General features: G+C 34.4%; 2 protein-coding genes across 16 annotated transcripts in view; one reads left to right on the top strand and one right to left on the bottom strand.

The window, feature by feature from the left end:
* The window catches only part of CASK (calcium/calmodulin dependent serine protein kinase), a 392591-nt gene that overhangs the window by 113376 nt on the left and 254866 nt on the right, over positions 1 to 24349 (bottom strand). For all 13 annotated transcript variants that reach the window (XM_031959389.1, XM_031959388.1, XM_031959394.1 and 10 more), the window contains exons 8-10: positions 23126 to 23248; positions 16448 to 16531; positions 5089 to 5188 (exon numbers count right to left, since the gene is read on the bottom strand). In XM_031959389.1, the coding sequence (XP_031815249.1) occupies positions 5089 to 5188; positions 16448 to 16531; positions 23126 to 23248 (307 nt within the window). The remainder of the gene's footprint in view (positions 1 to 5088; positions 5189 to 16447; positions 16532 to 23125; positions 23249 to 24349) is intronic.
* Positions 1 to 24349, top strand: part of GPR34 (G protein-coupled receptor 34) — a 73791-nt gene that overhangs the window by 20386 nt on the left and 29056 nt on the right. Inside the window, exon 1 of one of the 3 annotated variants that reach the window (XM_031959406.1) lies at positions 15201 to 15346. The exons of the other annotated variants lie outside the window; for them this stretch is intronic. The gene's annotated coding sequence lies outside the window, so the exon portion shown is untranslated. Of the gene's footprint in view, positions 1 to 15200; positions 15347 to 24349 lie in introns of those variants that run through there. 3 annotated transcript variants of the gene reach the window in all.

Below are 24349 nucleotides of genomic sequence, written 5' to 3'. Positions count from 1 at the left end.
ATGTTTCCTAACTTAATCCTTCAAAGCTCTAATAATTTTATTGCCCTTAGCATGGATCTCTTCTTTGTACACTTGACTTAATACTGTTCGGTATTTTGCCATCTTTTCACGGGCTGTCCCCCTTGTCTGAAAGGCTTTCTCTTCTAAGCTCTGTCTCATAGTTTCACTTCATGATTGTGGCATGTTGTGTGGTAAGTATTATACATACCTATTTACACATTGTGTACATCCCCAGTCCCCATTATAATGCCAGCTTATTGAGGTAAGATATTGTTTTTGACTTTCTTTGTGTGCCCAGTGCTTAGCACAGTGCCTAGCACATAAGTGTATAACAAAATGCTAGTTACCCAAATGACTAAATCAGTGTTGACTCTGGCTGTTGTAGCTCTCTGTATGGAAATAAATATTTTTTAAGTGAGTTTTTTTCTTAAAGGTTCTTTATGCTCAATAAAAGTATATGGCAACTGATTTACATTGGTTAAATTTCTGTATGAAATTATATAGCTTGCGTCTTGTCCTTAGTTTTCTTTCCATTATCAATTTTCAAAAATTAATAATGTTTGAGTATATTAAGATTGAGTTGTTTCAACTGAATAGTATACCATATTCTCATTTTTATTCTTTCTTCTAGCAAGTTAGTAGCATGATTACATACAGAGCTGATTTGGAATAGACTGCCACATTACTTGTCACCTACCAGTTTCATTCATTGTGATTTTATGCAATGCTCATCATGTTTAGTCCTTACCAATTCTTTTATCAAAGAAAGTATAGATGACAATATGTGTGAGCTTCTTTCTGTGAAATCCACAGGCCCTTTCCCATTGCTTTTTCCTGACTTATATTTTCCACTTTTGAGGGGACATCTTTTATGAATCCTTTATGGAAATTATTTCTATCTTCATTATTTATAATAGAGTTTGGTGTGTAAACTCCAAACATTTCAGTTATTTTGCAGTATTTTGAGTACTGCAATATAAAACAGGTAGATATCTTCTAACATGTTTCTTGTTTCCTGTAGACTCTATTTGCTTCTTCAAAGATATCCAACAAGTCATTCTTCCATTTAACTATTATTTCCTTTATATTTCATGTAGTATGAGAATGTATTGACAGATATGATTTAGTTTTTCTAGTACCAAGTACATTCATTGGTCACTGGATAAAGAGCGGGCATTTAGAGTAGCTGCCAAGTTAGTTTAGAGCTGTTCTAAAAACTATGCTTCTTAACAATCTGACCTTTTTTTTGACTATTCTGTTACTATAAATGTGGAAACTACACAGGACTGAGGGCCCCTCATATTGTTGTTTCATGGGCTGCCCTGGCCAAGAATTCATCACTATGTGATTGCCCTATTGGTAATGAGCTTTCATGAATTTATTTTATCGATTTGTCTTCAGAAATCAGAGGTTATTGTTCAAACTAGCTGGAAACGTTTCCAGCACAGCAGAATCTGTCAACAGCTTGGCAGGACACAGGATCACTTCCATATTGGGATAAGACATCAGAGTAGGCCTTTACAGGGGCCTGTTTACATAGCATTTGCTAATAAATACTTTGTTAAATGAATGTCTTATACAAATGCATGCACACACATATGTGGTATACACACACATGCAGACACACTCAAACCCACAGATATCCATATACACAAACACACATAGAGACATACAGAAATATCTATATCTATATAGATATAGATATATACATACATAATACCTATGCATACACATAAACAGGCCCTTATAGAAGCAGGTCCACAAATGTACATACATTTGTGTATATGTGTATGTACATACGTTCCCCAGGAAAATGAAAACATGCACTCATACCCACAAAAATAAATAACTACAAACATACATACCAAGACAGTGTGTATACACAATTCACCCACAGAGAAAGATTTGCCTCTCCATGCAGAGACACACACCTGTACAACCGTACACACCTATACATGCAGAGATGCACATCTCTGTAGATTATGCCTGTACCTACAGAGACGTGCATACAGATACTTCTAGACACAACGGCACATCTATAGCCATTTCCTCATACTCACATACCTATATATTCAGATAAATGCACGGAGAGGAAATATGCACAAACACACATATATACACAGGCACCTCTATACACAAAGTACACACATTCACATCATGATGCATACACCTTTACAAAGAACAATGCACATATGTGCATATACCTGCACATAAGTACAACCTGTACAATCATATGTTACATACATGATAGTTATCTGCATGAAGCCTAACATAGATGTATTAAACACAAACATACGTGTTTATGCACACACATAAATAGATATGCACAAGCATAGTCCTATGTGTAAAATGTATGTGTGCACACAAATATATATGTGCATACCTATACATATATATTCACAAAGACCCCCCCATACACACACCTATACATACCCAGAGACATATATCCTTACACAGAGATCAATAGCTCAAAGATTTACTACAAATGGTCACAAAAACCACACCCACAGACCTCTATGTGTCTCTGTATGCATACACACTCACAGCTATACAAATTAATCTAGATTTAGGTACAAACATGGATATACCACACAGATATATTCATTCACAGACATATCACACCCACATAAATCAAATCAAGTAATATTTATTAAGGGCCAACCATCTGCTGTAGTGGGTGATAGAGAAACAAGTATAAAGAATGAAATGATTTTTTTATTTCTCAAAAGGCCCTTATATTCAAATGGGGGAGGCACAAAGGTAAATGTGTATAAGCACATAGACACAAATATGTCCCCAGAGACACAATGAAGACAGAGAAATGGACAAACACACATATACACACATATACACTTGTGTATATGCATATATACACATCTGTATATACATATATACATATATACACATATACACATACTTACTCAAACACACATATACACTTGGATACATAAACATATGCTCACACATGCATCTAGAAACTTTTCCCTTCTTCACCTTAAGCATCCAGATGCACATGTCCACACAATACATATATACACTGATGTCAATACCGAGAATCACATCATGAATATGCATTTATATAGCCATAGAGACTCACAAGCCCCACTCACAGACCCAGATATACGCCCATACAAAAATACAAAAGATTTTGAGACACACACAGGCTTCCACATAACATAAAGAGAAACACACATACATAGGGACCTAAAGTGACAAAATATACTCACAAACATAGACACATACATATATATCAAAGATCCAGACACACACATACTCCCACAAGATCTTTCCAAGATATGTAAGACCTGTATATACCTGAAGCCAGCCCAGATCCACATGCCTTCCTCAAACACACACCCATCTACAGACACAGATATTGACATATGTTTATATGCATGTTCACAAACTCACATTCAAGAAATGCATATTGTATACAATATAGAACACATAGGACCATCAATAAATATGCACACAAACACAAGGGCATACATCTACATACAGTCATGCATACAATGAAAACATTCATGTATAAACATTCCTATTAACAACCATGCATATTTATAGTTATATCTACATATAACAGTCACAAATATCTAATTTCAGTTGAGTTCTTATTTATTGTAAAGTAAACATTCTATCTGTCTCTGATTTGCTATCCTACTCTGTAGTCTACAGACACATATACATAAATCTTTACAAACAGATACCTATACCTACCCACCAACACCCAAATAAATAAATAAACAAACACACACACACAGAGGTATATATACAGACAGGAATTCATGTGCATATATACACACATTCCTATACCTAGAGATACACATAACTCTATAAATATACTCATACATATATACACACAATATCTATTTACATACATGTATCTTTGTACAAAGACACCTATTACACATAACTATATACATTTATAAATATTTATTTGCATAATACATACTTTTGTACATATCCATAGCTACTTATATATATTTATAAATATACATATGCATACCTATATTTCCTCTACATACATAACCTATATATGTATATAGCCATACAGAAATAGTCATATAAATGCACTCAGATATATGTATACAAAAAACACCTGTACATATATATGCACACAAAAAACACCTGTACATATATATGTACACAGAAAACATAAGCAAACATTGTGCAAAAATACTTTGTCATATATACTAAAATACATTTATATAAATACAAAAACACTACTGTGTGTGTATATACACACACATATGTATATATGTGAATATATATGTATAAAACCACAATCCGCATTTATAACTACATATGCTTATATAACATGTACATATGTACAAATTATAATACAACACACATATACAGCCATGCACACCTCTCTGTATATGTGCACATATTCATGTGTCACACAGGCACATGTATAGAGACAAATGAGTGTATATTTCAACAGATACAAACATATACACACACATGAGACATGACAGAAAAAAGCTTGTATATACATTAATACCATCTCAAAGAGACAATTATAATTATATATAACTAAACATTGATATATGCATAAGTATACACAAGGAGACAAATATATACCAGCGCGCATGCACATACACACACACAGAGTCAATAGTGCCAAATATCGTATCAAACAGCAGAGATATAAAGAAAGGCAAAAAGTGATCCCTGCTCTCAAGGAGCTCACAGCCTAATCTATATACATATTTACAGACTCAAATACAGGGTCTCACAAATAATAGACAAAACACATACACTCATCTACATTCATTCATACAGAAGTATCTTCAATGTGCTAAGATACACACATGCATGGACAGACAAAAATATAAACATCTATGTCTTTATATGTGCCTATGGATTTGTATATGAATATATACATATATATCACTATGTGCACATGAGCACATGAACACACACATGAATGTGGACTTAGTCCCTGATCTACAAAAGTCAGTGTGCATTCTAGTAAACCATGTAGCTAGCACCAGTGAAGTGGAGAAAAAATAGAAGAGCTTTCTAAAGACTATTTGTAATGAAATAAAAATGATGTGATAAAGAAATATGCTTTAGTGAAGTTACCTGAGGAGGTAGGATCTTCAGAGAAATCTGGCAATTCTTCAGGGGGATCCCCATAGAATGAGTTGAATTTGTGGCTTGATACAGCTGCCAGTACTGCACCCTAAAATAAAATACAAAAATTCATTAAGTTTAAAAGTAGCAGCAACAACAATGATCTGTTAATAAAACAAACACGCTCATGGGGGAAAAAAGAAAATAACAGTTATGTCAAGGGCAAAATGGGAAAATTTTTTGGTGTAATTGAAGGCCTTTCTGTATATAGCACAGATATATGCATAAGCACAAACATGTTAGAGGTCATAAAATTACTGAGAAAACTAACATCTTGGACATTTCTTTTGAAAGATCAGTATGGAAAACTATAGTGATTTACATGTTTTAGTAATGCCTTATATAACTTGTTAATGATAGTTTTTAAAAATTTGTTTACCAATTTATAATGGACTATGGACACATTTGGCCAACATTTATATTATGAATTTTTTTTTAAGACCAACTAACTTATTTTGTACCTTCTTTCTTTATTTCCTCATTTAAATTAAGTGAATTAATTCAGCAAAAGAGTAGATTTCCATTCTAAGAAGAGAGAGACTACTATAAAGAATTCTTAATTATAATTAAAATAATATATGTTTTTACTTGAAGGAACAACAGATCATTTTTTAAAAAAGAAAGACTTCTATCTATAGTTGTATTTGGTTGGTTTAAATCTGAACATCAAAAAACATGTCTTTTGGGATTCTGTAAAATAAAACCTCTGAGCTTTTATAAATTTACTAACATAGTTATAAATGAAGGAACACCAAGATTTGAATTTAGAAATTCTGCTGATGACTTGAAGAAATACTTTTTACCCTTTCCTTAACCTTGGAAAGGAACAAAGCTTTAAGTTCAATAGGATTTAGGACTGGGAAATTCAATTTGGGAAAATAAAGTAAACAAAAGTGTAATTCAGTGGTTGTTGTGAATGATACTCTGTAACTGTTCAGATATATAATGAAATATATAAAAACAACACATGTATTAGTGTGTGTAAATATAAATATAAAATAGGAAACTGGAAGGTGACCATTCCAACAAACTTTGAACACTTCAAAACATAAGGAATATGGAAAATTTGGGGAGGGTTAAGAAAAACACACAAAGACCAGAACATTGGAAAACTGTCCCAGTGAAGTAAGAAAAACAGAGGGATTATTAAAAATAAAAGAGGTAAATATTCCAGGATGCCAGTCAAATTATAATTACATGAAGTGACCAGCTAAATCAGATTTTTTGATTGGTTAATTCACATAACTATAAATAAAAGTTATAGTTCTATAAATCATGTGTTTCAATACAAAAGAAAAAAAAAACGGGGCAGTAAAAGACATCAGAATTCTGATTAATGCAATGACCAATATTGTTTTCAGAGCTCTCTCTCTTTGGAGAGGTGTTGGATCATACTTCTATTTAAAAATTGATTTTTTGGAGGGATGGGGGAAGGGAAGAAACATGGAATTAAGTGACTTGCTCAGTGTCACACACTTATTAGCCCCTGATTCTAGGACTTCCAACTGTCAACTCTTCAGGGAGATCCATTTGTAGTTCTATCCATGGTACCACCCACCTACCCTAAAAATCAATTATTTTAAATACCAACACTTCTGAACCCATATTTTTAATATAGTATTCTGGAGATGTTAAGTAGCTATAGATTGAAAAATGTCACCAATCGCTGGGGGTACCCAAATTGAGGGTGCCTAAAGAATTTGTGTAGATATAAACTGAAATGTAAATTGATAGGCAATATCTAAAAAAACTTGTTTGCTTACTAATATTTTTTTAATAAGAGAAATCCATTGTGGGTAGAGATGGAGATTGGAGAAAATGATATTATGGCTAAAAACAACAACAATAAAATATTAAAAAAAATAAAGACATGGATTTTAGTGCTGTTTTTGAGATTGCAAAAATGAGTCACCTAGCCTCTCAATGCACTAGATAAATCTCATGGACTCCAAACTACAGAGAAGTTTCTGATCTGCATTGTCAGAGGGGTTTTCTACATCAGGAATTCCCCATACCATTGAAGTCGCAGGCCTGCATATCTCCCTTTCCCCTAAGAAGGAGAAAGCCCTGTACTAGGTCCTGGGAATATACAAATTAAGTAGACCTTGCCATCAAGGAAGGGAAGAGCAAAGATTTCTAGAATTTCTTTACTGAGAGAACTGGTCTTTAGAAAAAGAATCTTTTCAATAAAATTCACAAACATTATAAAAAAGGCTGGCTTAATTATCCATACCATAAAAACTAAGTGGGTAAAGACTAGCTATCATCCAAATCATAATGTGCACCCACTGAAATGATCTATCAATACATACAACTAGGAAATATGAACAAATGACAATAAGCTGGGCCCAGAACTGAAGGAAAAACCTAGATTGTATTTATGAAAGTTGTGGAGCACTTCCAATTAATCCAAACTTCTCTGCAAGACAGAAACATATCTTTTTGATACCAACAATTTTTTGATGGATCAAACTATATTGTCAATCTCTAAAAAATCCAAATTGCAAGCACCCAGAATATATGCTGAAATGTTCGGTGGGCAGAAAGAGGCTACAGTAGTACATCTATGGTGAGGACTATGCTCAAGTAGGTGTTAAAAGGAGACACAACAGATTGAGGGCTGGGCTTGGCCATAGTCCTGAGTTCAATTGTGTCCTCAGAACCTTAAATGCTATCTGCCTAGATATCTGAAAAGTGCTTAGCATAGTGCCTGACATCTAGTAGGCATTTAATAAATGTCTGTTTCCTTCTTTCTTGCTCAGCTGTATTCTTTTAGACCTTTCTATTCTGTCTCCAGGAACCTCATCATTTCACAAGATGTGGTCAGCTTTGCTACTCATGCTCTGCAGTACCTTTTACCTTGGGGCCTCTCTCAGGCCTCTATTTAAGGAAGATTTCCAGGCTAATACTTCTTTAGACTTCACCACGTCCCTGTGATGGGCATTTCCCCCTAAACCTAAGTTCTTCAATTTCTTTTTGAGTATTGTCTTCTCCCATTATACTGCTCTTGAAGGCAGGGGATGTCTTTTCCCTCCCTCCTCTTGTATTTGTATCCCCAGGGCTTAGCACAGCATCTGTTGCATGTGGATATTTAATAAATATTTATTAACTGATTGACTGATCTTCCTTCCTATGAATAGAGAAATACACAAGCTAAACACTTAAAAGAATGAGGTATAAAAGGAAGAGTTCCTGAGCTGCAATGATGGCTACATAATACTCATATCTACAAAAAAGTGTAAAAAGTAAACAGGCAAGCTTAAATATTGTCTATCTTATTTTTATTAGTCTTTTGTTTTTATATCAATTTCAGTTATGAATACATTTCTTCCCACCATTGATTAAAAAATATAAGGGGGAAAATCAATTTAGGGTCATGTCAACCATATTTAATAATATATGCAATATTCCACTCAGAATACCACATACTTTCACAATGAATGGAGGAAGATTAATTTTTTCTAACTTCTCTAGAATCAAGTTCAGTCATTATAATTACAAAGCATATGGTGATTTGTTGTTCTTGTTTTTTTTTTCACTATTCATTTTCAGCTTATTTTATTCTGCATCAATATATGTCAATCTTCCCATGCGTCTGAATTAGTCAAATTCACTATTTCTTACCACTCAATGATACTCTTCTCCATATAAATTTTGTTTAGCTGTTGCTCAATCTGATGAACACATTCTGATTCCAATTCTTTGTTACCACAATAAGTGATATTACTACAGTGGTGTGAATACGAGACCATTCTTTCTGTCTTTGATCTCTCTGGAACATTTGCCTATTAGTAGCAATTCTGGGTCAAAACAAAGGGACATTTTTGTTATCTTTTTAGCATAATTCCACACTACTTCTCAAGATGTTTAGATTAAATCATAACTCTACCAATATTGCATTAAAGTGCCTATCTGCCTACTACCTCTTCAAATACTCACAATTTTATTCTTCAGTCATCCTTCCAAATTTGTTGAGGTATGAGGTAAAAGCTAGGGGTTATTTTTATTTGCATTTCTATTAGAAAGTCATGAAAATGGAATGCCTTATGTCTCCACTCATAATATCTGTGATTGCCTTCATCTAAACTCCTCTCCCTGGTTACCATTCCCCAACATGTAGTATATTCCTCATAAGTAGACCATAAGTTTGTGGGAGCAGGGATGATTTCACTTTTCTATTTGTATCCCTAGTGTCTAGTATTTAATAGATGGTTAATAAATGCCAGTTGATTGGTGAACTGATTTTTGATCTCTCCGAACTGACTTGGCTCCTTCCTTGGTGCCTACAAACATGCCCAGCTTTCTCCATCCTGCAAAGACTTTTCCTAGACTCTTGTCATCTCTTCAAGCTAATTTTTAATCTTTTTTTTCTCTTTCACAGAAAAAAAAAGATTAAAAATTAGCTTGAAGAGATGACAACTTTCTTTCACAGCCAACTTCTATAGCTGTTTGTTACTTCTGTTTCCTCATCTCTCATTCATTTCTAAATTCCTTCAAATCTCTTTTCAATCTTATCATTCAACTGAAATTTTTCTTTCAAAAGATACCAGTCATCTGGTATCTTTTTCTCTGTCCTCCTGCCAAATAAATCACTTTGTAGTTTTTTAGGTGGCATATCACACTCTCCTCTTCCACATTATACCTCTGATTTTCAGGGTACTGTTTTTTCTTGGGTTTCATTTTATATTACCATTACTATATTAGTCCAGTTTCCTTTATGGAATTTCAATTGCCTGTCAAGTATGAAATTCCTCCAAAGCCTTTTCCTGGATATTATTCTATTTTCTCTATCTTTTCTCTTATGATCTTACCAGTTCTCATTTGCTGAAATATCATCTTTTTGCAGTTGACATTCAAATCTATGAAATCCAGCCTTAATATCTCTCCTAAATTGCAGTAAAAAATCATTCATTAATTACTAGAAATTTCCACGTGATTTGGATTTTGGATTCTTTACATATCAGAATCAACATGTCCAAACAAGAGTTTATTATATTATTACTTAAATTCAACCATCTTCTAATCTTCCTTATTTTGTTGAAAACACTTAGAAATGTTTGAAAAAAAAAGATTCAATTCTCATTTCATGTGAAGTATTCCTTTTATATGTGGAAATACCCCATCACCAATTTCAGCATACCCCTTTCTCTCTGAGATCTCAAAGAATACCAGAGAACCCAGGTGATTAGGTTTGGTGAAAGCTCTTTCTCAATATTCCACTCACTCCTGCCTACCCAGATCCCACAGATCATAGATGGATATGGCTGCCCATCTCATTTTGGTGATGAATAATTAGTTAATTATATATATAGTTATATCTCTTCAGTAAAACAGAAGACCACTAGGTCTTATGTGCTCTGCCATTATTATCCAAGAATTACCAGGATTTGTAATTTGTCCTACTACTATACCCTGCCAAACTCTAAATATCCCTGGGCTTTGGTTCTTCTCTCTCTCCCCACTACTGTACCTTCTGGTAGGCAGTCAATCAATATTAATTAAACAACTATTATATGTTAGTTACTGTGCTAAGTGCTGGGGATATAATAAATGAAAAACACAATTCCTGCCTTCAAGGAGCCCACAGTCTAAAAGGGGAGACAGCATGTAAACAACTACGTACAGGACTAATTGAAAATAATCAACAGAAGGGAGGTACCAGCATAGCTGGAATTTGAAGAAAGTCAGGGAAGCCAGGAGGTGAAGATGAAGAAATAGAACATTCCATGCCTGGGAGGAAAAGAGTAAAACTGGCCAGAGTAAAGACATGGAATCTTTTGTGTAAGGAACCAAAAAGGAAGCCCTTCCATGGGATTAAAAGGTACAAAGGGGGGTTAAGAGATAAGAAGAAGGAAAGGAAGAAAGGGGTCAGGTTATGAAAGGGTTTGAATGCCAAACAGGATTTTATATTTGGTACTGGAGGTGATAAGAAGCCACTAAGGTTCATGGGGGCATGGAGGGTTAGTGGGTGGGTATGAGGGAGGGAAAGATAGAGAAAGGGAGGAGGAAGGAGAGAGCGTGAGAGGGAGAGAGAAAGAGAGAGAGACACAGAGAAGGTGGGGAAAGGAGGGAGAGAGGAACAGGAAGGGAGAGAGGGAGGAAGGATACTTGGGCTTTTTAGGAAGATCCATTTTGACACCTGAGGGGAGAGACTTGTGGTAGGGAGACCAACTGCTACAGACCATATGTAACTGTTGGAGGAGAGAAAGAAGCATATTCAAGACACTTGTTGAAGGTAAAAATTGATGAACCTTGGCAACAAACTGGTTATTAAGGGGGAATTGAGGCATCCTCAACTCTGTTCTTGCGGCCGAACCCTTCTATATTTATCTTCCTTAATTAGAATGTAAGTTCTATAAAAAGGATTATTTCACTTTTACATAATGTATCCCCAACATTTATTACAATGCTTGCCACAAAGTGCTTAATAAATGCTTTTTCTTTTCTTCACTAATTCATGTATACATATATATAATTCCCTGGACTTCATGTATCTTTCTCATCAAAGTTAGACAAGTCAAGGCAATAAGCATTTTATTTAGGCAATTACTATGTCCAGGTATTGTGCCAAGTTCTAGGAATAAAAATACAAGCAGAAAGAGTTCCTGCCTTAGAGAAGCTTACATTCTAATGGAGGAAGACAACAATGAAACTGAAAAAGAGAGAAGATTCCAACATGGGGTATTGTGGAGAACATCTAGGTGAATCAGGAGTACAGCTTGCAGAGGGAAGAAAATATGGTTGATCTGGGCATCCTTTTAAAATAAAAGTTTTGTGAGGAACCATTCAAACAAAGAGAAGAGTTACAAGGGTCAAAAGTCAACCAGAGTGTGAAGTCCAAGAAAGCAGTGAACTTCCAGGGTCATGAGGTTTCTGGACTATCATGGAGAAAGTCTGGGGGAGCCAGAAGTTAGGCAAGCTGGGAGTCCTCTGTGTCTGGAGGATTACCATATTAAATGATGAATTAGTCATAGAAACTCATTCAGTTTAGCCCACTGCAGTTCTAAACTCCAAAGTTCAAGAGCCATATTCTGCTTCTAAGATGTAGGGATTATAGGTGTACCCAACAATCCTGCTTTCTATGTTATTTTTGAATAGTAGTGTCTTCTCAGTGAAATGGTGGATATTAAATAAGATCCTTTTAGTATTTAAACTAATCCCCGGTTACAAAGTTAGGTCTGTTCAGATATGGCATTCATTTGGAGACTAGTCTCAAGTAATAAAACCTATACACACAGAACAAAAAGACAAATATGAAGTATTGATTTGGAGTTCAGGCACTATGCCAGGCGCTGTAAAGCCAAGAAAAAAATCAAAGCAGTCCCAACTACAAGGTCTGTAGAGCTTCATGGTTGAAACAATATGTGCATATAAAGTAGACTTGGAAGGAGGAGGACCTCTAGCACTAGAGAACCAGAAGGCCTCAAGCAATAAACCAAGGATTCCAGCAGGGGAATGCTCGATGCCTGGCTGGAGTCTAAGCTGGGAAGGACACCAGTGCAGAGAGAGGAGGGACACACCTGCTGTAGATTTGACAACTACTTAGAAAAATTGGGAATTAAGCATAACATAAAGGTTATAATCCCAGCTTACCAGATCAATGGTAGTATTTTGAACAATAACAGGGAAGTTAGAAGAGGTGTAGATTTTGTGATTAGAATAGGTTCTACTTTGATAAGCCATCTTCTACTAAAATAGTTAAAGTTTTTGATGAAGAACTAGAGAATAAGAAACAGGATAGGGCCATCTATAGAGTTCTAGGAGACATCTGCATAAAGATGATCATCTGATTTCTGGGAGCTAATTTTCACCAAGAAAGAGAGTACCGAAAGAAGAGAGGTCCCTGGAGAGAGTCTTGGGAAAATGTTAGGCTTGACATAAATGGTGATGTAAGAAAGGAGACTAAGGAAAAGCAGTCAGATGGGTAGAAGAGAACCAAGTAAGAGCAGTGCCAAAAAAAAAATAGATAGGAGGAAATATTAGAAGTATAGTCAATAGTGTCAAATGCTGTAGAAAAGTCAAAAAGGATGAAGGTTAAAGAAAGGCTATCAGATTTGGTTATTAAGATGTAATGGGCCAGAACTTTGGAGAAATGTATTTGAAACAAGGATTCTTATAACAAGGTGTTAACTCAGTGGAATTGATAAAACAAAGGTTATCTAGTTTAGCATGGTGATTAACAGTTCTCTAGTTCAGTATGATTGAATTAATCTTACAAGTTTATTCCCTAGTGATATAATGATTGGCTTATACTCAGTATGATGAATGAATTTAATTGTAAAAGAATATTTAAGAGGTCAGAGTCAAACCTAGAGACAGACTTGGAGACACACTCAGAGAGACATTTCATCTTTATCAGCCTTGTGGTGGCTGGTCTGTCCTCCTGCTTCCCCCATTGAGACCAAGGTCCGTCTGAAGGGCCTACAGAAAGCTAGCCAAGCCCTAGGCAAGGAAACAGACTGTGAAGAAGAAAATAAAGACTTTTGGACTTTATCTCTGGTTATTCTTGTGGTGATTACTCAGCTGAAATGAAGACTGGTCCAAAGACCTCCAGAAAGCCAACCAGAAAATTACATTAAGAGATTTAAGGAAAGAGGAAATTCCAACTGAATTATTAAGAAGAAAATCGGAAGGAGAAGCGCTGAGTGTCAACAACTTTCTTAAGAATGTGAGCCATGAAAGGGAGTCAAAGTCTAGGATGACAGCTAGTGGGGATAGCAGGATCAAGTGAAGGATTTTTAAGGATGGGGGAAACAAGGACATGTTTGCAGAAGGCAATGAAGAAGACAGGACAGTCAGTTCTTGCTGAATGTAAGTGAGCCACTCCACTCCCTTAGAGACAGAGTAGGCTAACAGTGAGGGAAATCTGCTAGGAAATGTGAGGTCAATGGGATCAAGCATACATTATAGGGGGTTGGATTTAATGAGGAAAATTGCCTCATTAGATGTTAAGGTAAAATCTGAAGTAGTAAAGCATAAAATCAAGAGATTTTGAGTTGGAGGGAAAAGAAAATAAGAGAATTTGAGGAAATGGGTCTGAGTCTTTTCATAAAGTATGGGGTGAGTTACTTAGTTAAAAGGGCAGATATTATAAGAGCCCTGAGTTGAGAAAGTCTGGAATCAATGAAAGAAAAGTAAAAGAATGGTCTCTTGTCACAGTGGGGATTAAACTGGGTGGGAATAACATAAATCTGCAGGGGGCTCAATCTCACTGTGTGACTTCCTCCAGGCTCTCCTCAGCAGCAGAAATAGGTGATGGGAATAGTTCATGGTTGGGATTGAGCAACGTGTGAGTGGAAATAGAACAAGTATTTGAGAAGAGAGGCTAATAAAGAACTGGATTGGTTCACAAAGGACTCATATAATTAGGAAACAAAGCACAACCAAAGCCTGAGAAAGAAGTAAGGTGTGGAAGGGACAGAGGTTATGGTGAGGACAACGAAAAAGAGTAATATATAGGGAAAGACTGAATGACAGGAGATTATGATTAGGTGAAAGAAGTTTCAAATCTTTGATTCTGGAGGGGGAATATCTGTAGGAGAATGGCAAGCTCAAGGTTGTGACTTTCCCTATGTACAGTTGAGGTAGAGAGAAGGAAAAGCATCTGAGTTTAATAGATTAGTCAACTGGGAAGTTAGTGTGTCTGAGAGTATATGAATATGAGGGTTCACAGAAGTTGGAATAGAAAAAAAGGCTATGATTCATTCAGACATCAAATTCATTGAGAAAGGAGACACAATAGCTTAAAAGTTTTGTTAGGTAATGTTCCCAGGTTAAATGGTAAATTTTAGAGTAAACCACAAAAGACAAGTTAAATGTGTCAAAAGAGGGTCAAATTGGAGAGTAGAAGCATGAACTCCCAAACCTCTATTTAAGGAGCAATCTCTGCTCAGAATACTTTATTTCTCACCTAGCTGTATTACTATGGGACTTCTCTGACTTTTCCACTATGCCCTAGGAAGCTCATTATTAGGACTGTCTTGAGATTCTATTGGCCTTGGTACTCTTTATCTCCTCATTGCCTTCTGTCCTTCTGCTTGTAGGGTGGAGTCATGAACCCTAACTCCTTCAATTAAGGAGGTAGCTCAGCTCAGAGAATCTCCTCATTTCTCACCTGGTTGCACTACTTTGGGACGTCTCTGCCTTTTCAAACACCAACCTCCACTGCTTCCCAATTCCTTTTGCATTGTCTTCCCTCAAATAAGCTGTAAGTTTCTTGGTGGTCTTCCTTTTTTTGTATTTGTGTCCTTAGGGCTTAGCACAGTATCTGGCATACAGCAATACATTAATAAATGTTTATTAATTGACTGAATAGAGAAAGGGTCACTGGACATGGATAGTAAGACTCCTGATTACTCCTACAGGACCCCTATGGAATAAGCAATCATCTAGAACAGTGGTTCTCAAACGTTTGTTCTCAGTATCTTCATGTTGTTAAAAAAAAAACTATTGAGGATCTGTTCAAAGAGTTTTTGTTCACATGGGTTATATTTATAGCTATTTACTATATTAGAAATAAAAAAAAATTTGAATTTGTAGACCCTCTGAAAGGGTTTCAGAGATCCCAACAATTCTTTGGACTACACTTTGAAGACCACTGGTCTAGAAATTCTGCCTGGAGAAGCAGCATCCTGAGAATTGTATTCAGTTGTTTTGTAGTGGTCATCTAATACTAATTTTCATTTTCAGTACAATGCCATCTCCACTGAACTATATTCAAGTATTTTTTTTTTTTTTGACTGAGGCAATTGGGGTTAAGTGACTTGTCCAGGATCACACAACTAGGAAATATTAAGTGTCTGAGACCAGATTTGAACTCAAGTCCTCCTGACTTCAGGTCTGGTGCTCTATCCACTGCACCACTTAGCTGCCTTTAGTAAACTACTTCTTAAAAGTACTCAGAATCTACCCAGTATATAGAAAATTTATTTAATTTAACAATAAAACAAACATTCAACAAATGAGTATTGATAGTTTTAAAGTTACTGAATTTCATCTTCCATGAAATTAAAGAAGACCAAGTAACATCTTTAATTTAGTATAAGATATCCTTGTCCATACTTTGTGATTATCTGGAATTGTAAACAAAGACTGTAATAAATCAAGAGGCCAATGAATGAAAATAAGATATAATGAATCCTAAAAGTAATTATAATTTCAAATGTAAAAGTTGCATTAACTTGCATTTCTAATTACTAGTGATTTGTAAATTTTTGTAAATTTTGTAAGTTTTTTTTATATGGTTTACACAAGAAACTAGTAATATTAATTGGGTTACTTTGTCTTCATTAATTTTTATAACTCTTACCTTTAGTTTCCTCCTTGCATTGAATTTCCGCAGTTGCTCTACCGTTTCAGGAAGATGAATCTTGTAAGCATAGCGATCTCTCTCCTATGAGAGACAACACGTTTACCAATATTAAATCACATGGAAAAGTTAAGAAATTTTATCAATGTCAAACTGCAAAGTCAATTTTATAAAAAGGACAAACCAGCTTAGTCTACACAAAGAGGAAAAGAGTTCAAGATTGAAATTAAAATGGTATTTTGTATTTTCAATAATGAAATCAGGATATAAAAAGACAGTGATTTTTTTTTGGAATAATGCATTTTATAGTTTTCTAATTACATGGCTTAAATAACACAAGTTATTCATAATCACTTTAAATCATAATCACCATTTAAAATTGGACTTGGGTTAGTTCTGCCAAAATATACAGTTTAATTCAACCCATGCAATATTTACAGTATTATCCCTGTCACATTATAAGTTATCAAAAGTCCATTGCTATAAATGTGCAATTTAATCTAATTATAAAATCCTAGAATTAAACTGAGTATAATTTTCTTCCCAATTTAATGGCATAGTAGATAGGGTGACACACTTGAAATCCTAGCTCTGCCACTTATTATCTGTAAACTTGAACAAATCATTTAATTTTTTCTGGGCTCCAGTCTCATCATCCATAAAGTGATGCAAGTGTGGATGTAATGAGGAACAGAATGGAAAAGAATAAGATAGATGACTTTCAAGGTCCTTTCCAAATCTAAATCTATAGTCCTATGAACATTTCTGTTAAAATACATTCAATGAAGACAGAATTAGCTTTTTTTTTTTTTTTAAGCTTCAGCTTTGCATTTTTAACTTACAGATTTACTGACACATTAAAACTTTCAAATCTTTTGTAGGCCCTGTTATGTAACTATATGCTTCCCCATCTATCGGAATCCAAGCAGAAGACTTTTTATTTATTCCTAATAAATTCAAACTAAGTGGATTCATCCCTCTGTTCTTTCCTGTCAAGATTTGTTTAGATCTAGACTACTCTTCAGTTTATTAGCTACCCCTCCCAGCTTTGTGGATTTGTAAATTTAAAAAGTATGTCATTTATTTCTTCATCCAAGTCATCAATAAGAATTTTAAAACAGCACAGTAGCAAGAACAGTTTCTTAGAAGTCTTCAAGGGACACCTTTTTCCAAGTTGATAGCAAACTGTTAATGAATATACTACAAATGAACATTCAACATATTGTGCATCAAATTTAGTACTGTCTATTCTATCTTTCCATTTTTCTTACAAGAATGGTACTTCTTACCAGTCTTTGCTGAAATCTGGATAAGCTATGTCTACAGAATAACAACTACATATCAAAAAAGGAAATGAATTCCATGTAAACTCTGTTCTAATGAAGTCATACTCGCTCTTTGCAACTACTGCTTCCTTTACATATTATGGTCAAGACCCATCATTTTAATAACCAATTCCTAGAATTTTTTAGCAATGTAAGTCAAGTTTACTGGCCTATAACACAGGTTGCACTTTTATTGTCCTGGGATATCTGGCCTTCAGTTCTTAAATACTTTTCTTAAATACTCTGTGATCTTTCAACTATTGCTTCAGTGGTTTAGCAAACAAGGTTGTCAATTCTTTAACTACCCGAGGATACCATTCATTTGGGTAAGCTGGGCTATGAATTAGTCAAGGATGTTGAGGAGCTTTCTTAAAATCTCCTTACTTATTATGTTCATCACCTCCCTATTAGTCATTTCTGTTTAGTAACATATAAGGACATTATCTTTGACAGATAAAACAAACAATATGAGAATCAAGGAGCTCTGTCTTCTTTATTTGGTCATCTTCATTTGGTCATCACTTGCATGGCAAGCCCCAAGCATCCTTTGATTCATCTCTTTCCCATTAAATACCTTGTCCCTTCTCCTAAAATAATTGGTTTTTGTATGTGTGTGTGTGTGTGTGTGTGTGTGTGTGTGAGAGAGAGAGAGAGAGATAATTGGGGTTAAGTGACTAATCCAGGGTCACACAATTAGTAAGTGGTAAGTGTCTAAGATTGGATTTGAACACAAGCCCTCCTGACTTCAGAGCTGGAGCTCTATCAGCCATGCCATCGAGGCTCTCACTCTCTAGCATAATTCTGTGCCAGGCATATGATTTGTTTTCCAAATGCCTTACTTATTTCCTCTGATTATTCAGATAGTCTTTAGTATATTGTGATGACAAAATTGCTTTTTTTTTTTTGCTTCTGCCTCAAAGGATCAAATGTTTTTCATCATATTCTCTCCTCTTCCATTCTTCCTTCCTCCCCTTAAAATTTCTTCACATAGTCATTCCACTTTTGCGTTTCATCCCACAAAATCTCAAAGATATTTATGAGATCAAATTTACTCCTTTAGTTTAGGAAGGAATTCTGATGGCAGAGGAAATATTCAATGATAAAATTCCTAGAGGATAAACCTATTGATTAAAATTGAATAAATTAAATTTTTTAGAAGGCAAAAGATGCTTTTATTATAACTATGCCCATTCCCTTAAAACTTCAGTAGCTCTCTATTGCCTGTAATGGAAGTTATCTTTCCAGACAGATTTTAAATTATTTGCATACTGTAAGTTCCAAGTCAAATTGGGTTATTTGCTATTGCCTGTGCATGGCATTCCATCTCTTATCTTCATATATTTGCACAAATTGGCCCCATGCCTAAAATATTTGCTCTTTCATTGCTTCTGGAAATTCTTAGCTTTAGGGTTCAGGGTCCATTACTTATCTGACAACATATAGTTCTCCCCTAGCCCCAGTGGAAAACAAAACAAAACAAACAAACAAAACAAAAAAGAGAAAAAAAAAGTAAACTCCATGAGAACAGGAGTCAAGCATTTTTGTCTTGTATATTACTAATACGTTGTACATAGCCTGTCCTATAGTATATGGTTAATAAGTGCTTGACTGATTTTATTTCTATGTTTAGAAGGGAAAATTCTATGTCCAATAAAACTTTTTCAACTTGACATCTTGATTTTGTCTTCTGGCTAAAATAGCATGAAACAATAACCTCTTTTCCTCAAGCCAAAAGAAAAAAAATATCATTTAACAATTACAATAATATAATGAAATAATGAAAACTCTTGACTTCAAGATAAAAACATATTATAAAATGGAGCATATATAATAAAATCTCATGATGTTTTTTCTTATGAATTACAAGTAACAGTTGGATAAGAACAAGACACACACATGCCCACACATTTACATAACTGGGCATAAATTTCACCAACTTACTAAACTTAATAAATATGAAATTAAACTTTGGATTACACATTAAAATGAAACCATTTACTTCATCTCACCATTGAACAAAGTAAAGAAAATACTTGCAGCAGCCTTATTAAGAGAACAAAAATGTAAAAATTTTCTGTTTGATTCTTGTTTCATATTAATTAGATTCAATAACTATTCTATTAATTAAAATATGGGGAACTCCAAAATAATTTTAGGCATCCAAATCTAAATAAGCTAAAATAGTTTATTGAAGATAGAATATTTTCTCATTTTACATATATATATATATATATATATATATATATATACATATATATACACACACATATATATGAAACTAAAACTATAATATTGTAAAAATTACCTTAAAAATAACTCCTAGTTATTCTCATTTACCTTGATGTTGCCTAACTTTCATTCACAAGATGGCATCTTTTGAAATACAGAATTCAGAGACCCAAATGGTTGAGAATAATGTTATAAAAGTTGATCAAATTCAGTCTCAGGTACCTTGTACTGCTGGGATTACAAAGTATATGCTATAATCACTAATTTAACTAACTCAGTTGACCCAAAAACACATGGACAGAAAAATATGAATGCCTAATTCCTGTAAGAAAGCCTTTACAAAGGCAGTTTAAAATTAATATAATATGCTTTTCTCATTTAGCAAGTAAGACAAAATACTTGATCTTAAGACAGCTGAATATAAATTATTAGGGTAACACTTTCCCCTAGCTAAATCCCATTACCCTTCCTGGAGTTCTACCATGATTTAAATACACTGAGAAGACAAGTGACTCTGGGAATTTTTTCTTCTAGGACAAAATGACTCCAGGACTTCTCTCTTTTCTGTCTCTGCCTCTCTCATCATACTCTAGAGCTCCAGTCCCACATTTGTTTACCTAGTGGGACTCGATGATTTCCTAACTACTCTGCCCCTGCCTTTAGTTATCTTACCTTTTGCTTTCCTTTCCATTGTGTTTCCCCTATTTCCCTGCAGTTGGCAAGTCTTACTTATTCTTCCTGTTTCATCTCTCTCACAAGATTTGCATTTTCCATTCTTACTGTCATAGATCTAGTTCAGGCCCTCCATACTTTCTGCCTGAAACACTACAATGGCTTTCATGAGTCTCTCTTTCCACTTCAAATTACTGTGTCTTCCAACTCTCAGTTTAATCACCTAATAATGCACCAGTTTTCCTTTCCTATTAGAAAACCTTCAGTGATTTAAGCTGCCCATTGGACTGAGTTACATTATTAATTCAAAATTGAGTACTTTTTTTTTTTTTTACTATATTTATTCCAAAGTGGTCTAATTTCACTGAAAGATGATTTTTATTTTATCATCACTTTATTTTTGTTAATTCTATTTCCTACCCTCACCTTCCTCTTGATAGATCCAAATCCTGCTGTGGCTTTCTAAATGCTACTAAAAATGTGTATTTTCAATGAAACCTTTTTTTGATCTCCCAGTAATCTTCTATCTCCTTTGGACTCTTATAGCATTCCTGTATATATTATTCATCCAAAAATAAATTATGAATCTCTTTGTACTACTGCTCTATCATGTGTAAATATATTTTCTCAGTGCCACTTAAACATCCACTTGATTGCATGGCAATGACTTTTTCCTTCTTTGTAAGAATTATGAAGTCAGCTTAAAGTAGATGGTGTATATTTCACCTATTTTAATTCTGTAAATTTGTACACATTTTTCTGCTCAATAGTCATCAATGAATAATGATAAAAGGAAATACAGCTGAGTAGGAAATTATGATTTTGATCAGTGACTTTGTTCTTCAACAGAAAAATTGAAGATAATTTTTATAATTCTTTAAAAAAGAATAGCATTGCAGAGCAAGAAAAAAATTCCACTCCCGAAATTAAATTTTACCCATTCCAAAAGCAATCATCCAAAGTGATTTAATTTTTCTGATATTGCAATGGCAAAATTTTCTTTGTATCTTAATGACCTATCATATTAAATTACCTTGCTAGTCAACAAATATTTGATTTAAATAGTTAACAGATATTTATTGAACAACATTTACTCTGTGAAAGCTCGGTGCTGACTGCTAGGGACATAATTGTGAATATTACCTGACCTTAAGGAGCTTACAATTTAGTTAAAAAGATGAGACATGCAAAAAAAAAAAAAAAACCCAACAGAAAATAGACTATAACACGTAAATAACAGGAAGGATACAAACAAAATGCTGTAAGAATTTAGAGGAAGATCAGAGCTATTTTAGTGACAAAAATTTGCAGAATGCTTCATGAGAAAGTTGGCAAGGCACTGCATCAAGGCCTCAAAAGTTGAGCAGCATTTCAATAGGCATAGATCATAAAAAGATTATGAAGAGAACAGGGAATGGAGTGAGTAAAGTTATATAGATTAGGGGCAGAGGACAGTGATTTGAAAAGTTTCATTGGAATAATACATACATTTGCCAAAAAATTATTAAGCCACTACTATCTATAAGGCATTGTGCTAAATATTTGGGATCAAAAGACAAAAATCAAATTGTCCTTATCCCCATGGGTTTAGCATTTTGCTGGGGAGAATACAAAAGGAATATGACATGAATAATAATAAATAAGTATGATATAAGGTTGAAAGTGAAGGCGGTGAAGGGAAAAAAGGTAAAGAGCTTTTGGTATATGTGAGTAAATAGGGGCCCTACTAATAATGTGGGAGATTGAGGAAGGCTCCATGGGTAAGATGGCATTCCTGCCTTGAAGGAAAAGAATTTTGAAAGTTAGGGAGGAAGAAGCAGTCAGTGTCCAGAAAAATAGTATGGCTTCAGGTAACAAGTCATCCAATTTGGCTGAAATGTTACCTACATTTAGAGAGGTAAACTGGAACAAGAAACCTTCAATGTCAAGTTAAAGAATTTATATTTTATCTTAGATACATTATGGAGTCTCTGGAATTTTGGGGGCAAAACAGTTACATAGTCAGTCCTGTGTCTTGGAAATATTTTTGTTAAGGGTGGACTGGAATGGAAAAACCTGAGATAAATTCATGAAAGTGAAAAGTGTTAAGTGAGCAAGGTAGTAATATGTGAATGGAGATGGAAATTCAAGGAATGTATTAAAATCAACAGGAATCAGGGATTCACAGAAGATGAGAGTTGAAAGAAACCTCAGAGAAGCTCATATATAAAAAATTCCCTGTATAACAAGTTGGAGGAACCAACCAAGTCTCCAAAGTGCCTATTCCACTTGTGTACAGATATGATTGTTATGCAGCTTTTCTTGACTTCAATCTTTAATTCTCTACTTGCACTCCCACACCTCCTTTTATCCTGAAGATTGATAAGGCAGAATATAAAATAGCTGAAATAAAATTTAAATTCTTCTAAGGATAGAGCCTACTTCATGAAGTTCTGATTCCTCTTTTCTTTACCTTAAGCCAAGGATGATTAAGTGCCTCATAGACCGTTATCCTTTCAGCTGGATCCAGCATCAACATTCGGCGAACCAGGTCTTTGGCACTTTCAGAGATATGGCTCCACTGCCTGGGATTCATCTGAAAAATATTAAAGATAAAATGATATAGCCAATCATTTAAAGAAAACAACCATCTTCAATGAGATATTAACAATTACTATAATTCCACAATACTATAATGTGAATAAAACTGCCCAAAAAAACCCCAGTAACCCCCGAACCCATCCAAGAGCTTGCCTTGTGATGAAGCATAAGTGGAATATATTTATTTCTTTTTTATATACATGAGATGTGTACTTAATGGAAAAATCTTTTAAAGTTTGCCCACACTGTTATAAACTCACATATATTCAAAGTATATTCCAGTTGTAGTACTTACACTCCTTGTTTCCAGTTTTAAGTTCCTATCTAGAAAACAACAAATATTTATTAAATGTCTACCAAGTGCAACTTATTGTACTCATTTTTGAGGATACAAAAACAAAAATGATAATCCCAGACTTTAAGGAGCTTATGTTCTACAAGAACTTTTCTCTACTAGCTGAATAAGAGAGGAATATTTTAAAGGAGTTGGGCCTTAAACTGAGCTTAAAGAAATACAAGAGAATCTAATCTAGCTTTGGAAAAGTCCAGTTTGGTTGGAACATAAGTTTGGGAAGTGGAATCAAATTAAATAAGATTGCCCATATCCAGTAGCAAATAAAATGTCAATGGATTTTTAAAATATCTCACTTATGTCTTCTCTCAAATGGTCAGACTGAAACTTACCCATATTTTTTTCTGTCCTGAATGATTCTTGTACATGTCCTCCCATAAATCCTTCACAGAAGATTGAAGACATGGAGTCTTTATCTTTTAACGTTAGAAGTTTAAAGTGTCAATGTAAAATTTGGGCTGTCCATGTATTACATCTTTTGCTATTGCTATATGATCAATCTACCATCTTTCTTATTTATATACTACCTGAATGATATTTTATGATATTATTTGCTTACAAATTATTGCTGGTAATATGCTATAGCTTACTAACAACAACCATTGGTTTCCCCACAGCTTTATGGATGACCTTCATTCTTGGAGACTGGGGAATTAGCACGTTAGCAGCTAAGCAGTATCACCAAGATAAAACATTGTCTCAGGCATTTAGGGCAGCAAAGGTGCTGCTATCCAAAGACCTCTA

The sequence above is a fragment of the Sarcophilus harrisii genome, chromosome 3 (genome assembly GCF_902635505.1).
Source record: "Sarcophilus harrisii chromosome 3, mSarHar1.11, whole genome shotgun sequence".
Taxonomy (NCBI): Eukaryota; Metazoa; Chordata; class Mammalia; order Dasyuromorphia; family Dasyuridae; genus Sarcophilus; species Sarcophilus harrisii.
This window is presented reverse-complemented; position numbering and strand designations above follow the sequence as displayed.